Below are 16,740 nucleotides of genomic sequence, written 5' to 3'. Positions count from 1 at the left end.
CTGTCAACCCAACACCAACATGCCCTCTAAACTGTGTCCCAAAGTGCCATGTCTACACGGTTTTGAACACTTCCAGTGATGGTGACTCCACCACCTCCCTAGGCAGCCTGTGCCAATGCTTGACCACTCTTTCACTAAAAGTTTTCATGATTATCTAATCTAAACCTTTCCTGGCACAACTAGAGGCCATTTCCTTTCATCCTGTCACTAGTTACTTGGGAGAAGAGACCGACACCCACCTTGCCACAGCCCCCTTTCAGGTAGTTGTAGAGAGTGATGAGGTTTCCCCTCAGTCTCCTCTTTTCCAGACTCAACAACCCCAGTTCCCTCAGCTGCTCCTCGTAAGCCTTGTTCTCCAGACCCCTCACCAGCTTCGTTGCCCTTCTCTGCACTCGCTCCAGCACCTCAATGTCCTTCCTGTAGCGAGGGGCCCAAAACTGCACACAGGTTCGAGGTGCGGCCTCACCAGGGCCCCAGTACAGGGGCGCGATTGCTTCCCTACTCCTGCTGGACACACGATTTCCGACACCAGCCAAGACGCTGCTGGCCTTCTTGGCCACCTGGGCACACTGCTGGCTCATCTGCAGCTGGCTGTCAACCAGCACCGCCAGGCCCTTTTCTGCTGGGCAGCGTCCCAGCAGCTCTTCCCCGAGCCTCCAGCGCTGCATGGCATTGTTGGGACCGAAGTGCAGGACCTGGTGCTTGGCCTTGCTAAACCTCACAGAGCTGGCCTCGGCCCAGCGATCCAGCCTGTCCAGATCCCTCTGCAGAGCCTTCATACCCTCCAGAACCTTCTTGTGGTTTTGTACTTTATGTGTCTTGGTGTCATTGCTACATAATTCCTGAAGCAACTATTGTTTTTCTAAAAATGTAGTAAATTCATAAATACAAATGACTGGTGTTCTAGATGTTTCTTGTTAGTAATAGTTGGCTCTGTACTTAAATGTATTTCATTAAAAGGTAGTAGTATGTTACTTTAAGGAAAAATGCCTATAGGGGTGTGTGTGTATATGTATACACACAACTCTACAGAAAACTTTTTATTTAACTGTTATCCTACTGTGTGTCTATATGTGTATACAATCTTTATTCTTGCACTAATATCCTTCTACCTATGCTGTGTTTGTATATGTATGTGTATATATACATATATATGTTAAGAATAGTTCTAGGAAAAATTAATTTTATTAATTTTTTGCAATTTATTTCTAGCTCCCTTTCCAATCATCAGAGCAGCCTCTCCCCTGTCTCAGTGTTGTCTTCAAGCACGTCACATGCAGTAAGTCCTACTTGCATTTCAAGAGATCTTTGGCATATATTCAGTTTACCTGATGATTAAGACCCTCTCTTAAAGTTCCTTTTGTCCCAGTACACTAAGAACAGAAATAAGAACCTTATCACAGGGAAGAATGACTGCCAGCCCTCTAGTGGTAAAAAAGCCTTTACCACTTGTGATTTGTACTAAATCAGGAATAGCTATTAGAGAGACTTGTCAGTCGCACAACTGCAGAGGAAATTTTTGTGTCAGCAAGAGGAGGGATGGCATAAAGAAAGAACTTCTTGTAACAAATGTATTTAAAAAAAAAAAAAGTCTTTACAAGTGTCTGGCTGAAACTGATCCAAAATGTGGACTATTAGCAGTCTCCACTGGAGAGGTTAGCTGGCAAAATACAGATGATGGAATTATATGTGTCATGACAAATGATTTTAGAGTTTACCATGTGGCATTGTTGTCACCTGTGTATTTAACGCATTTGAGATAAGACAAATGGTATTGAACACAGTGCTGTAGATGAGATTGCACAAAGGAAAGTCAGAGACACTGCCTTCTTCTGTGACAGCACACTTCCGTACAATCCCAATGGGGATGTGCAGATAAGTTACTGCTTTTCTTTATGCCTGTGTTTCTGTTTGTAACGCTCCATCCCTACTGAATATCAAAATTCACACTTACCCAAACGTCCTTCTTTTCTGTTGTCAAAGTTGTTTTGGCTTCTGTGTGTTGATGACACTGTTTTTGAAGTGTGATCAGCTTACAGCTATGGCACCGTATTGTGCTGGATTCAAACCAGGAACTCCTTTATCCTCATGTGTTCCTGTAATACATCTGGTCTGCTTTTGAGTTTACCACATTGACTCTGTTGTAGGGCACTGCAGTTTTAATCTTAAATTCCACAACTGCACTGAGGAAATCATGATAGCAGTGTCCTGTGTTTTGAAAACAAATACTGTCTTTTGGAAGAATATAGGAGTTTATTTAACGTAACGAGTACTAGCTTAAAGGAGTAGACAAGCAAAGGGCAAGAAATAATGCAGTGGAGTGACATTTGAGTTACTGTGGTATAATATTGTGATGATACAGCTGTTTGAATTTAACTGTCATGTAATAATTTTCTTTGAATACTTAAAAATTACAAGCATGCAACTTAGTCGCTTGCTTGCTCTATAGATAATGCATCTTTTGCATGTGCTGCTGTTACTTAAAATATTGTTGGGGTTTTAATTTTTTTTTTTAATTTCCCTAGCATCTTCCACTGTGGTTTATTTGCTCTGTCATCCTCATTCTTTTTGTCTCCTTTCTAGCACACTAGCGTTGAGAACACAACTTCGCTCCAGCCCTCAACAACCTTTTCAACTGCTTCAACCTCAGCCACTAGCACCACCTCTTCAGTTGTCAGCATGGCAAGCAGTATGAACACTACAAACAGCCTTGGCCTGAGCGTTACCAGTGTGTCTATACCAGCTGCTACCACACGGGCAGCTCCCTTAGTGTCTTCAGGTTCGCAATATTAACAGATCATGTGAATAGACGGAGGACTTCAGTCAGCAGGGCTGCCAGTTGAGCATCTCACCAGCCATAACTACGCTAAGAAATCCACTCCTGACTAGCTTTTTCAGCATGCTTTATTTGCTGTCTTATAAAATAAAGTTGCCTGGTTTTGAGTATTTGAATTATTTGTTAGGGTGTTCTATGGCATTTATATAGCATGTTCCATACCCAAAGAGCTTTATAAATAGGCACCAGAGTAGTTCTGACTTCAGAAGTTTTGGGCTAGGGGATTTGCCCAGTTTGTATTCCAGGTTGTGAAAGCTCTTGGCTGTGAGTTCACATTAGCTTTAAGTTCAGTATTCTCTGTGACTTGAATTCATTTGGCAGTATCAAAATATACTGCAGTGTCCTCATTATCATATGCCACATCCCTACTGTTGCATCTACAGAAAGGAAAAAAGTATCTGATGTCTAGGTCATTCCACAGCAAATAGCACTTCAGAAAAAGGGTCCATAGAGAGAGAAGGTGGAGAGTCTTCTTGCACTGAAGTGGAAGCAATTCTAAATTCTCTCTTGCTTCTCTAATCAACCTAAACTGCTAAAAGGAAATCCTATGGATGGAAGCGAATGATTTAAATATTAAGATCAAATTTACGTACAGAAGGATTTCTTATCTCTTATTCCCATACCTTGTAAATGACGTGTCTGATGACTGGCCAAAGTGCTTTTTTTTTTTTTTTTTTTAAATCTCTGTGTCTTAGCACTGCTTCATGGAGGCAACTGGAAGTGTTTCAATCTACTTCTTGTTGTTATTCTCAACTGCAATGTCACCCACAAAAAGTGTGCTGGCAACATTTAGTGCTTTCCAGTCTTTTTTTTGTGATAAGGGGGAATGTGTTGACAGAGCAGAAAATGAAAAGAGAGAATTTGCTGTCTTAAACTGAGAACAATGCCTAAATTTTCCCTTCAGGAGAGGACTAAGGAAGGGAGAAGTTTCTGTAATTCTTGTAATCCTCTTGGACAAAGTAAATGACAAAATAATTTCGTTTGTCATTTTTTTGTCATCATCAAGCATTCTTCAAAATCAGTTCTCTGATGGGACTGTTTTCAGGCTTACATAGCCTGTGCTTTCCATTCCTTGAGGCATGGTTAAACTTTTCAGGCTATTTTGAGCATTTTCATCAATTGGCACAAAATTCTTCTGCATAGTTCTGCTCTTTACAAGCTATGACAGTGCAGCTGCCAGGGCTTGTGAGCTACCTTGTCTCAATGCTGAAACCTTTTATTTTCTAAAGGCCTGTTAAAGTGTCTGTATTTTGATTCTACAGGCAAAGCTCCCCCAAACCTGCCCCAAGGTGTACCACCCTTGTTGCATAACCAGTATATTGTGGGACCTGGAGGACTTCTGCCTGCCTACCCAGTAAGCAATTTAATTGTTCCTGTCCTTGATTGCTTAACCCTTGGTGCAAGTGGGCCCTCCAGACCTGCTGCTGTCTATGCCAAGGCATTTCTGTCGGCATATGTTGCACCTGGAATTCATGTTCCAAATGCTGAAGAATATATGGAATACAGTCGGGGGGGGTTGCTATTGATAGTAAACTTCAGAACTGTTGGTACAGGCCTGGTTTGGCTTTTGTTGAAGCTAAACATGCATGTTGCTATGGTTTTCAGTGGTATTGGGTTTTAGTCCCTTTGAGTAAAATTAGACTCATTCAGGTTTATGTTGCTGGAATAGATTTACTATAGCAATGATTGAAATGTACCATATGTTCTGTCTGTCATACTTTGAAAGATTGCACATAGCTTTTTAATGTCTGCCCAGGATCAACATATTTTTGGTTATCTGTTTTTTGAATCAGAAACTTTATTCTAATCATCATTCTGTATCACACTGAATGCAAGGGGATAGCATAGGTTGCTTTGTGGTCTAGTCATCAAACCTTAAACCCTGTTATTCTCAGAAGTAATGATTGCAGCAAAGGTGGCTGTTGCTCTTACTCGCAAATCTGAATGCCTAGTAGATTTTTCACAAGTTGATGAATGATGCATCTGTGAAAACAGTATTGAAGATGGGACAGTCATACTCTCTTCAGAGGACTGCTGTCACCAAGAAACATCAGAGTTTTAAGCCATTTTAAGCTCAGCTCTACACTAGCCTTAAAACAGTGTACTGTGATGGCACAATGCGACATATAGCTGTACACCTTTAAAATAGACTCAACCTAGATCAAGCTCTGTTTAAAGCCCCACATTGATCAGTGTCAGAGAAAAATGTTATAATGATGTTGTATTTTTATCTGTCTTTAAGCAGATTTATGGTTATGATGATCTCCAGATGCTTCAATCCAGGCTGCCGATGGTAAGTAAATTGCTTGGTTTACTTAATTTTAAACAAGTTCTCTTCAGTGTTGATCATGTGTGCAACACAGGTTAGTTCATTTAATGGTAGTTAAGAGCTTATCCTTATGTTCTATATTCCGTTTTTTTAAATATCCACAGTTTTTCTAGGTGGTGTAAATTGATATAGAGCAATTGCTGCATTGTGCATTCATCCATCTGCAAATTCTGTAAATAGAAGCAAGTATGTTCTGTGCTTTTGAGTGAAGAAATTTTTAATGGTAGCAACAGTGTGGCGCGTTGTCAAATCCAGTTGAATCTGAGTGTGACTCTTTTCTTTTACCAAGAAGTAGGGTTGAACAGCATGTACACAAATTGGTACCCAGTAGGTGCATCTGAGAGGTTTTAGAGGTGCTCATAGGTGGAGATCTTTGGTATGCATCATAGCAACAAATGCAGGTGAGCTGCAGGAGGGAGAGTATATGAAGTTTTCTTCCTTACCCCTATCCGCAATAGAAATGGCATGTGAGACGCTGAGCTCCCAGACAGATTCATAAAGCACCTCAGCCTAGATTGCAGAAAGGTAAGGAATTTTCTTCTCAGACAACTGGGATAAGGGTCTTGGAGACAGTGTTTGGTAGTATGTAACTGGTAAAAGTCAGAGGATTAAGTGATGCAGTGTATCCATAGAGACATAAAGGGAGCAATGAGCAGTGATCTGGAAAAGTAGCATGACTGGATGAATGCTGCAATTGAAGTTCCAGGTCACTACCAGGTTTTCCATGTGGAATCTGGGGACAGCCAGAGTCAGATAGTCAAAGGTGAGTACAGGGATGTCCCAAACAAAACCCTGTGCAGCTGCACATCCTGAATTAAAAAAACCCAGTTGGGTGCATTAATGAAGATTGCAACTATGTGACAAAGGCATAATTCTTGGAAGAACTGTCAACTGAAATGAATGGGATGATTTTCAGAGCAGTAAAATGGTGACGTATTTGCAGTTCGGAGGCCAGGAGAGATATGGTGTGCTGCACTGACCCTCACTGGATGCCAGGTGCATACAAAGCCTCTGTATCACTCCCCTTCTCAGCTGGACAAGGGAGAGAAAAAAATACAATGAAAGGTTTGTGGGTCGAGATAAGAACTGGGAGAGATCATTCAGCAATTACCATCACAGGCAAAACAGACTCAATTTGGGGAAATTTAATTTAGTTTATTGCCAGTCAAATCAGACCAGGGTAGTGAGAACTAACACCAAATCTTAAAACACGTTCCCCCCACCCCTCCCTTCTTCCTGGGCTCAACTTCGCTCCTGATTTTTCTCTCCTCCTTTCTTTCCTGAGCGGCGAGGGGAGACGGGGAATGGGGGTTGTGGTCAGTTCATCACACGTTGTCTCTGCTGCTCCTTCCTCCTCAGGGGGAGGACTCCTCACACTCTGCCCCTGCTCCAGCCTGGGGTCCCTCCCACGGGAGACTGTCCTGCATGAACTTCTCCAACGTGAGTCCTTCCCACAGGCTGCAGTTCTTCACGGGCTGCTCCAGCCTGGGTCCCCCCACGGGTGCCATCCTTCAGGAACAGGCTGCTCCAGCCTGGGTCCCCCGCAGGGTCACAAGTCCTGCCAGCAAACTGGCTCCAGCCTGGGCTCCTCTTTCTCTCCATGAGGCCACAAGTCCTGCCAGGAGCCTACTCCAGCGCAGGCTGCCCACGGGGTCACGGCCTCCTTCGGGCATCCCCCTGCTCCGGCGTGGGGCCCTCCCTGGGTGCGGGTGCAGATCTGCTCCCCCGTGGAGATCCATGGCCGCAGGGGCACAGCCGGCCTCCCCATGGGCTTCCTCTGGGGCTGCCGGGGACCCTCTGCTCCCTCGCCTGGAGCCCCTCTTGCCCCTCCTTCTGCACTGAGCTTGTTGAAGGCATGCAAGGAATGAAGCTGGAGGTATTGTTTAGTCTCTGTGAGCAGTTAACAAGGTGCAACCTTGAGGGAAGGAGGGAGATAATCACAAAAGAAACACAACTACTGAACCTTGAGTGCACTATCCTAGTTAACATATAATTAACATATATGCATAATATAAACCTGTCCCTGCGTGCAGAAAGCCCCCTCCTCACAAAAGCCTCCTCCTCACTGAGCATGCCTAGAAAAAAAGAAGGATGCTGTGACTAAGTGGAGACGAGGCTTGTGAGAACCAAGGGGAACAAGGGTAACAGAGCCAACTTGTAAAAAATATTGATAACTGTTGCTCGAAGCATATAAATATTTTCTGGGTGTTAACTGAGGTGTGCTAGATTTGTGGACCTACCACCAAGCACCCAACTCTGTGCAGATTTGGAATAAAAGCAAATATCTCGGCTTTGTGTGTTTTTCATCTCTCTGCACGCTGGGTGGAAGAACCCATATTTGGGACAACAACCTGGGTGTCTGCAGGGTTCCTCTCACATTTTGTCACACCTCTCTCCAGCTACTGTTGCGCAGCAGTTTTTTCCGCCCTTCTTAGCACCTCTGGAATAACAGAGTTACCACTGTTGCTGATGGGCTTGGCCTTGGCCGGGACGGGTCCATATTGGAGCTGGCTGCATTGGCGCTCTCAGACATAGCTTCTGCCAGCTTTTCACAGAAGCCACCACTGCAGCCCCCCTCTACTGAAACCTTGCCATGCAAACCCAATACACATGGTTATATCGGCAGGAGAAAAAATGTTTTGTAGCACTACTGCTCACTTTTCATCAGCCTGCTCTTCCCATGCGTACGCTCAGTTTTTCTGCCGCTCTCTGGGCAAAAGTACTTTTTTCTATGTAGTTTTTCCATGGGGTCATATAGGGGCTGGAGGGGAGTGTGCATCTTGTTGAGGAAGTTTGGATTTGAGACATGCGGACCAGAGACTCATCGGCATTTACATGTAGTGATAGCTAATGGAGTGAAAAACTCAATAGGTAATACTTAATCTAAACTAAATATAGTTAAGCAAATGAAGAAAAACATTCCTTAAACTGTCCCTTAAGTCTTTTCCTGGGAAGAGTACGGGGATGCTGCCTGGTTGTGTAGGGATGGGGTCAGGAAAGCCAAGGCACGGTTGGAGCTGAACTTAGCAAGGGATGCAAAGAATAATAATAAGGACTTCTACAGGTATGTCAGTGAGAAAAGGAAAGTCAGATTTCTTTGACCTTTGGTTACACCTTTGGGTGTAACCACCTGAGGAGCAAAACTGGCAGACTGGTAACAACAGATGAGGATGAGAAGGCTGAGGTACTCAGTGACTTTCTTTGCCTCAGTCTTCACTGGCAGTTTCTCTTCCCACATGTCTTGAGTGGATGGACTGTAAAGTGGGGACTGGAAGAGCAAAGTCCCTCTCACTGTGAGAGAAGATCATTTTCAAGACCACCTGAGGAACCTGAACATGCACAAATCTATAGGACCTGATGAGATGCATCTGAGGGAATTCGCTGATGTAGTTGCCAAGCCACTCACCGTGATACTTGAAAAGTCTTGGCAGTCAGGTGAAGTCCCTGGAGACTGGAGAAAAAAAAACCAAACACACATTGCAACCATCCTTAAAAAAGGATGGAAAGGAGCACCCTGGGAACTACTGACCTGTCAGCCTCAAGATCATGGAGCAGATCGTCCTAGAAGCTAGGCTAAGGCACATGGAGGACAGGAAGGCGGTTTGAGACAGCCAACATGGCTTCAGCCAGGGCAAGTCCTGCCTGACCAATGTAGTGGCCTTCTAAGATGGAGTACCACATTAATGGACAAGGGAAAAGTTATGGATGTTGTCTGTCTGGACATCTGTAATGCCTTTGATGTGGTCCCTCAAAACATCATTCTTTCCAAATTGGAGAGAGATGGATTTGGTGGGTGGACTATTGGGTCTATAAGGTAGATGAGGGATGGGATGCTGTCCAGAGGGACTTTGATAAAGTTGAGAAATGGGCCTGTGTGAAACTGATGAGGCTCAACAAGGCCAAGTGCAGGGTCCTGCATCTGGGTTGGGGAAATGCCTGGTATCAGTACAGGCAGACGGATGAAGGTTTCAAGAGCAATGCTGCCGATAAGAGCCTGGAGGTACTGCTGGATAAGAAGCTGGACATGAGCCGGCAATGTATACTCGCAGCTGAGAAGGCCAACTGTATCCTGGACTGCATCCAAAGCAGTGTAGCCATAGGTGGAGGGAAGGGATTCTGCCCCTCTCCTGCGAACTGCTGAGACCCTACCTGGAGTCCTGTGTCCAGCTCTGGAGCCCTCAGCACAAGAAGGACATGGACCTGTTGGAGTGGGTCCCAAGGAGGCCACAAGAATGACCAGAGGGTTGGAATCCCTCTGCTCTGAGGACAGGCTGAGAGAGTTGTGGTTGTTCAGCCTGGAGAAGAGAAGGCTCCAGGGAGACCTTATTGCAGCCTACCACTGATTAAAAGGGGGGCTTCTAAGAAAGACTGGGACGGACTTTTTAACAGGGCCCGTAATGATACAGCAAGGGGTAATGGTTTGAAACTTAGAGGGTGGATTCACACAAGGCAGAAGGAAGACCAATTTTAGCATGGGCCTAGGGATGGCAACGGCTTGAAAGGATGTGGCTCTGGGTGTATCCAGTGCGCCACCTGAGCATTGGATGTCTTCCTGGAGGGAGCTGGCCTAGATTCTGTGCTTGAAGTGGCTGAGTAAGGGGAATAGGGTCTTGAGGAAGAACAAAGAGGAAGTTGGGAAGAATTATGCAGCTCTATGTGCTATTGTGCTGAGTCCACAATTGCAGAATGATGAGTGTGCCGCTACAGCAGGGGTCTTGCGGAGGTTTGCGAGGAGGTGGCTGCAGGTGTGGGCACCTGAGCATTGGACGTGTTCCTGGAGGGAGCTGCCCCAGCTCCTGTGCTGGAAGCATCTGAGAATGGGGAAGACGGGCAGGAGGAAACCCTTGAGGAAGAAGGAAGAGGATATGGGCAAGAGTTTTGCTGCTCGCCGTGCTGCTGCGCTGGGGCCCGGGCTGCGGTCCGGTGCGCGTGCCGCTGCAGCAGAGGTCTTGTTGTGTTTTCTCTGCCTCCTTGCCTGAGGTGGCTGGAGGGCAAAGAAGAGAACGTCCCCCGTAAGCGAAGGGTCTTGCGTTTGGGATGGCGTGAGGCCGTGGGCCGCTCGAGGAGGGGTGTCCAAGAGTCGTCTGGAGGTGGAGCTGAGCCAGCTGATGTAGTTGCAGAGCTCTAGCGGGGGGAGGAGGCGGAGGTTGCACTCGCTGAGGTTTCCAGGTCCCTTCCAACGGCAAGGATCGCGATCTGCTGGTGCGAGAGAGGCTGCCGCGTGTTTTCTCAAAGCTTTTGGCGCAGGGGGAACGCGTGTGTGGTGGCGGCGGTGGTGTCAGGGCGGTGTCGGGCTGGGAGCCGTGGTCTTGTGTGGCCAGAACGAGTTGCGCTGGTGTGTGCTGTGCTTGAGATGCTGGCGCGTGGACGATGACTCGGCGTGCCCAGGGGCCGTCACCGCAGGAGGCAGGGTGACGGTGGAGGTCCATGGCTGGACCTTGCCCGTGTTGCCCTCACATAGTTGGTGCTGGAAGGTGTTTTCAGGGAGCGCTAACGAGAGAGTTGTGGTGAAAAAACGCCTGCAGTGGCAAGAGTAGCGGAACTCAGCCTAGCGAAAGCGCTCTGTGCCGTGCCTCTCCTTCACGGAATGATAGAACGGGTTGGTTTGGGAGGGACCGTGACGGGTCACGTAGTGCAGCGGCCCAGCAACGAGCAGGGCCGTCTTCAGCTGGCTCAGGCTGCTCAGAGCCGCGTCCGACCTGACCTGACCTGACCTGACCTGACCTGACCTGGAAGGTTTGCGGGGATGGGGCATCTAGCACCTCCGTGTGCCAGTGTTTGACCACCGTCATGGTAAAAATGGTCTTCGTTGTATCTAGTCTGAATCTAGGCTCCTGTAGTTTGCAGCCATTAGCCCTCGTCCGATGGCAGGAGGCTCCATGAAGAAGTCTGTCCCCATCTTTCTTCTAAGCCTCCTCTTCGTATTGAAAGGCCGCAGCAAGGTCTCCCCGGAGCCTTGTGTTCTCCAGGCTGAAGAAGCCCAACTCTCAGCCTTGCCTTGTAGGAGAGGTATGGCAACCCTCTGAGGGTGTTTGCGGCCCTGCTCTGGACCTGCTCCAACAGGTCCGTGCCTGCCTTGTTACGGAGAGCAGAGTAAACCCGTTGTAACCCAGAGGGAAGCAGTTACCGACCTGCTAGGCCGCTTGGACTCTCGGAGGGCTTTGGGGCTGGATGGGATGCACCCAAGAGTAGTGAGGGAGCTGGCGGAGGAGCTTGCCAGGCCGCTCTCCATCGTTTATCAGCAGTGCTGGTTAAGAGGGGAGGTCCAAGATGACCGGAGGCTTGCCAGTGTGACACCCGTCTACAGGAGGGGCGGGAAAGCGGATGCGGGGAACTACAGGCCTGTCAGCCTGACCTCGGCACCGGGGAAGATTGTGGAGCGGTTCACGCTGAGGGCGCTCACAAGGCCTGCGCAGGACAAGCAGGGGATCAAGCCCAGCCAGCACGGGTTCATGAAAGGCACGTCCTGCTTGAGCAAGCTGCTGTCCTTCTATGACCAGGTGAGCCGCCTAGGGGATGGGGGAGAGGCTGTGGCTGTCGTCTCCCTGGACTTCAGTAAAGCCTTGGACACCGTCGGCCGCAGCATTCTCCTGGAGAAGCTGGCGGCTCATGGCTTAGAGAGGTGTACTCTTTGCTGGATAAAAAACCGCCTGGATGGTTTTTTTTTCTCTCTCACCAGAGCGCTGCGGTGAACAGAGTTAAACGCAGCTGGCGGCCGGTCACAAGCGGTGTTCCCCAGGGCTCTGTTTTGGGGCCGGTCTTGTTCAATGTCTTTATCGATGATGTGGATGAGGGGATTGCGTGCCCCCTCGGTAAGTTTGCAATGACACCAAGTTGGGCGGGCGTGCGGATCTGCTCGAGGGCAGGAGGGCTCTGCAGAGGGATCTGGATAGGCTGGATCGCTGGGCCGAGGCCAGCTCTGTGAGGTTTAACAAGGCCAAGCGCCGGGTCCTGCACTTGGGTCCCGACAACGCCATGCAGCGCTGGAGGCTCGGGGAAGAGCTGCTGGGACGCTGCCCAGCAGAAAAGGGCCTGGCGGTGCTGGTTGACAGCCGGCTGCAGATGAGCCAGCAGTGTGCCCAGGTGGCCAAGAAGGCCAGCAGCGTCCTGGCCGGTGTCGGAAATCGTGTGTCCAGCAGGAGTAGGGAAGCGATCGTGCCCCTGTACTGGGGCCCTGGTGAGGCCGCACCTCAAACCCTGTGTGCAGTTTTGGGCCCGTCGCTACAGGAAGGACATTGAGTGGCTGGAGGGAGTGCAGAGAAGGGCAACGAAGCTGGTGAGGGGTCTGGAGAACAAGGCTTACTGAGGAGCGGCTGAGGGAACTGGGGTTGTTGAGTGTGGAGAAGAGGAGGCTGAGAGGTGACCTTCTTGCTCTCTAGGACTAGCTGAAAGGAGGTTGCAGTGAGGAGGGTGTCGTCTCCCAAGTAACTAAGCGATAGGACGAGAGGAAATGTCCTCATGTTGTGCCAGGGGAGGTCTAGGCTGGATATTAGGACAAGTGTCTGTAGTGAAAGAGTGGCCAAGCATTGGAACAGGCTGCCCGGGGAAGTGGTGGCGTCACCATCAGTGGAGACGTTGAAAAAACGTGTAGACGTGGGACTTTGGGACACGGTTTTGTGGGCGTGGTGGTCTTAGGTTGGCGGTTGGGCTTGATGATGTTGGAGGTCTTTTCCAACCTTTGTGACCGTATGATTCGTCGTACTGAGGACTCCGGAGCTGATCATCAGTCGGCCTAAAGCGGGATGGAAGGTGTAAAATGTGGAGGAGAGAAGGGCCGAAGCGATGGTTGCGATGACGATGGCTAAAGGCGGGCAGAGGTTTTCGAAAGAGGCTTTGGAAAGTGCCTGGCTGGGGAGGTGCCAGAGAGAAGGGTGGGCCCGGGATGTGGCGAGCCCTGTTTGGAGCCGGGCGTGGAGTAGGCGCTGCGTGGAGGTGGCTTCCCCCCAGCCCCAGGGTCCTTCCTGTGCTTCTGAGACAAGAGGCACTGTCAGGCTTTTTGCAAGAGGACTTTATTTTCCGTTGAATAAATAGGTGAATAAATAGATAAAAAACCATTGTCAGAATAAATAGAGGAGCAGTCAGTGGAGGCCGAGGTCGCAGGGCCGTTGGCGCAGTGTCCGTGTGCCTGGGTCAGGGGAGGCGGGAGGACAGAGGTGGGGATGGGGCGGTGGTGGAGCAGCAGCGGCGGTGGTGGCGTGGTCATGGGCGGGGGTGCGTGGGGCCGGGCGGGTTGTTTGGGGTCGTTGGGCTAATTGCGCATGGTGCGGGTGAGGTTGTGGAGGTGTTGGAAAGAGGCGCGAGCTTCGAGGCGGACGTGGTCCCAGGCGCAGGCGCTGTGGTTGTGGGTGCGGAGGAAGTCCTGGATGTCCCTGAAGTATTTGCTGATGCTGAGCAGCAGGTTGCGGGGCCCTCGGCCTTGGAAGAGCGTGCCGCTGGCTGGCAGGCATTGCTGGAGCTGCTGGATGTGGTGCTGGAGGCTGTTGAGGAGGTGGTGGCGTGCCTGGGCGTCCCAGTGGTGGGGGGTGCTGGGGCTGCTGAGGGTGTCGAAGAGGTGCTGGAGGATGCGGAGGGCGGTGGCGGCGGCTTGCTGTGGGTGGCTGGTGTGGAGGAGGGCGTCGGGGAAGAAGGGCGCCTGCTGGTGGTGGCAGGGCTGTGGCGGGCTGGGAGCCATGGCCTGGAGGAGCTGGAGGCTGTCCCAGGGGAAGGTGGCGTGGCGGGGCCGCAGGTGGTGGCAGGCGAGGGCGGTGGCGAGAGCCGTCAGGAGGAGCAGGAGCGCCGGGGCGCCGTGCCGCAGGCGGGGCTGTGGGGCTGCGGGCGCAGCCATGGTGGGGCTGTGGGTGCTGCGTGGGTGGTGCCGGGCAGGAGCCCGGTGAGGCTTGGTGGTGGTGCGGGTGGGCGCTGTGCCTGGGGTGCTGCCGGGTGGCCGGGTTTATGTGGTGCCGCGGCTTTCCCTTCCTCGCTTTCTGATTGCGGCGAGTTTCCGGCTGTGGTTTTCAGTTTTGGCTGGTGGCTGCGGCGGTCTTGGGGAAGTGCGTTGGTGGGGTGGCCGAGCGTGGGGCGGGCGGTGGCGGTGCTTTGCCGGTGGTGTGTTGTGGGCAGGTTGGCTGCAGCGGTTGAGTGGGGGATGCGAAAGCGCTGGGGCAGAGCCCTTGGGGGCAGCTGTGCCGGGGAGGTGTGTGAGGGTTTCGCCGTCGCCTGCGGGGCGAGCCCTGGTGCCGCTTTTCTGCAGCTGAAGTTTCCCTTCCTGCGCAAGTGTCTTTTCCGTCTGTAATGCCGTGGCGTTGGTTGTGGTCTGTTTTCCTTTCTCTTGGGGCTCGCCGTTGTTTTCATCTTAGCGGGTCTTTTCCTTTCGTGTTGGGAAGGCTTGGGCAGTGATGTCACTTGGCAGAGCCTGGGGAGCCCCGTCCTGGAGCGAGGGCCTGGGGGTGGCGGCGGCTTGCGAGGAGGCGGCTGCAGGTGTAGGCACCTGAGCATTGGACGTGTTCCTGGAGGGAGCTGCCCCAGCTCCTGTGCTGGAAGCGTCTGAGAATGGGGAAGACGGGCAGGAGGAAACCCTTGAGGAAGAAGGAAGAGGATATGGGCAAGAGTTTTGCTGCTCGCCGTGCTGCTGCGCTGGGGCCCGGGCTGCGGTCCGGTGCGCGTGCCGCTGCAGCAGAGGTCTTGTTGTGTTTTCTCTGCCTCCTTGCCTGAGGTGGCTGGAGGGCAAAGAAGAGAACGTCCCCCGTAAGCGAAGGGTCTTGCGTTTGGGATGGCGTGAGGCCGTGGGCCGCTCGAGGAGGGGTGTCCAAGAGTCGTCTGGAGGTGGAGCTGAGCCAGCTGATGTAGTTGCAGAGCTCTAGCGGGGGGAGGAGGCGGAGGTTGCACTCGCTGAGGTTTCCAGGTCCCTTCCAACGGCAAGGATCGCGATCTGCTGGTGCGAGAGAGGCTGCCGCGTGTTTTCTCAAAGCTTTTGGCGCAGGGGGAACGCGTGTGTGGTGGCGGCGGTGGTGTCAGGGCGGTGTCGGGCTGGGAGCCGTGGTCTTGTGTGGCCAGAACGAGTTGCGCTGGTGTGTGCTGTGCTTGAGATGCTGGCGCGTGGACGATGACTCGGCGTGCCCAGGGGCCGTCACCGCAGGAGGCAGGGTGACGGTGGAGGTCCATGGCTGGACCTTGCCCGTGTTGCCCTCACATAGTTGGTGCTGGAAGGTGTTTTCAGGGAGCGCTAACGAGAGAGTTGTGGTGAAAAAACGCCTGCAGTGGCAAGAGTAGCGGAACTCAGCCTAGCGAAAGCGCTCTGTGCCGTGCCTCTCCTTCACGGAATGATAGAACGGGTTGGTTTGGGAGGGACCGTGACGGGTCACGTAGTGCAGCGGCCCAGCAACGAGCAGGGCCGTCTTCAGCTGGCTCAGGCTGCTCAGAGCCGCGTCCGACCTGACCTGACCTGACCTGACCTGACCTGACCTGGAAGGTTTGCGGGGATGGGGCATCTAGCACCTCCGTGTGCCAGTGTTTGACCACCGTCATGGTAAAAATGGTCTTCGTTGTATCTAGTCTGAATCTAGGCTCCTGTAGTTTGCAGCCATTAGCCCTCGTCCGATGGCAGGAGGCTCCATGAAGAAGTCTGTCCCCATCTTTCTTCTAAGCCTCCTCTTCGTATTGAAAGGCCGCAGCAAGGTCTCCCCGGAGCCTTGTGTTCTCCAGGCTGAAGAAGCCCAACTCTCAGCCTTGCCTTGTAGGAGAGGTATGGCAACCCTCTGAGGGGTGTTTGCGGCCCTGCTCTGGACCTGCTCCAACAGGTCCGTGCCTGCCTTGTTACGGAGAGCAGAGTAAACCCGTTGTAACCCAGAGGGAAGCAGTTACCGACCTGCTAGGCCGCTTGGACTCTCGGAGGGCTTTGGGGCTGGATGGGATGCACCCAAGAGTAGTGAGGGAGCTGGCGGAGGAGCTTGCCAGGCCGCTCTCCATCGTTTATCAGCAGTGCTGGTTAAGAGGGGAGGTCCAAGATGACCGGAGGCTTGCCAGTGTGACACCCGTCTACAGGAGGGGCGGGAAAGCGGATGCGGGGAACTACAGGCCTGTCAGCCTGACCTCGGCACCGGGGAAGATTGTGGAGCGGTTCACGCTGAGGGCGCTCACAAGGCCTGCGCAGGACAAGCAGGGGATCAAGCCCAGCCAGCACGGGTTCATGAAAGGCACGTCCTGCTTGAGCAAGCTGCTGTCCTTCTATGACCAGGTGAGCCGCCTAGGGGATGGGGGAGAGGCTGTGGCTGTCGTCTCCCTGGACTTCAGTAAAGCCTTGGACACCGTCGGCCGCAGCATTCTCCTGGAGAAGCTGGCGGCTCATGGCTTAGAGAGGTGTACTCTTTGCTGGGTAAAAAACCGCCTGGATGGTTTTTTTTTCTCTCTCACCAGAGCGCTGCGGTGAACAGAGTTAAACGCAGCTGGCGGCCGGTCACAAGCGGTGTTCCCCAGGGCTCTGTTTTGGGGCCGGTCTTGTCCAATGTCTTTATCGATGATGTGGATGAGGGGATTGCGTGCCCCCTCGGTAAGTTTGCAATGACACCAAGTTGGGCGGGCGTGCGGATCTGCTCGAGGG

General features: G+C 51.4%; 2 protein-coding genes across 4 annotated transcripts in view; one reads left to right on the top strand and one right to left on the bottom strand.

The window, feature by feature from the left end:
- The window catches only part of UBAP2 (ubiquitin associated protein 2), a 103,360-nt gene that overhangs the window by 50,940 nt on the left and 35,680 nt on the right, over positions 1-16,740 (top strand). For all 3 annotated transcript variants that reach the window (XM_082013515.1, XM_082013514.1, XM_082013513.1), the window contains exons 17-20: positions 1,213-1,279; positions 2,584-2,779; positions 4,099-4,190; positions 5,082-5,129. In XM_082013515.1, the coding sequence (XP_081869641.1) occupies positions 1,213-1,279; positions 2,584-2,779; positions 4,099-4,190; positions 5,082-5,129 (403 nt within the window). The remainder of the gene's footprint in view (positions 1-1,212; positions 1,280-2,583; positions 2,780-4,098; positions 4,191-5,081; positions 5,130-16,740) is intronic.
- LOC309415854 (interferon-like) lies at positions 12,720-15,393 on the bottom strand. Its single transcript, XM_082013516.1, has one exon. The coding sequence runs from the start codon at positions 13,987-13,989 to the stop codon at positions 13,414-13,416; it is 576 nt and encodes a 191-aa protein (XP_081869642.1). The 5' UTR covers positions 13,990-15,393; the 3' UTR covers positions 12,720-13,413.

The sequence above is a fragment of the Phaethon aethereus genome (genome assembly GCF_964289735.1).
Source record: "Phaethon aethereus genome assembly, chromosome: Z".
NCBI lineage: Eukaryota > Metazoa > Chordata > Aves > Phaethontiformes > Phaethontidae > Phaethon > Phaethon aethereus.
Note: the sequence above shows the minus strand (reverse complement) of the source record. Positions and strands in the feature narration are given on the sequence as shown.

Coding starts and splice junctions, on each gene's coding strand:
- LOC309415854 (XM_082013516.1), bottom strand. CDS start 13,989: ATGGCTGCGCCCGCAGCCCCACAGCCCCGCCTGCGGCACGGCGCCCCG.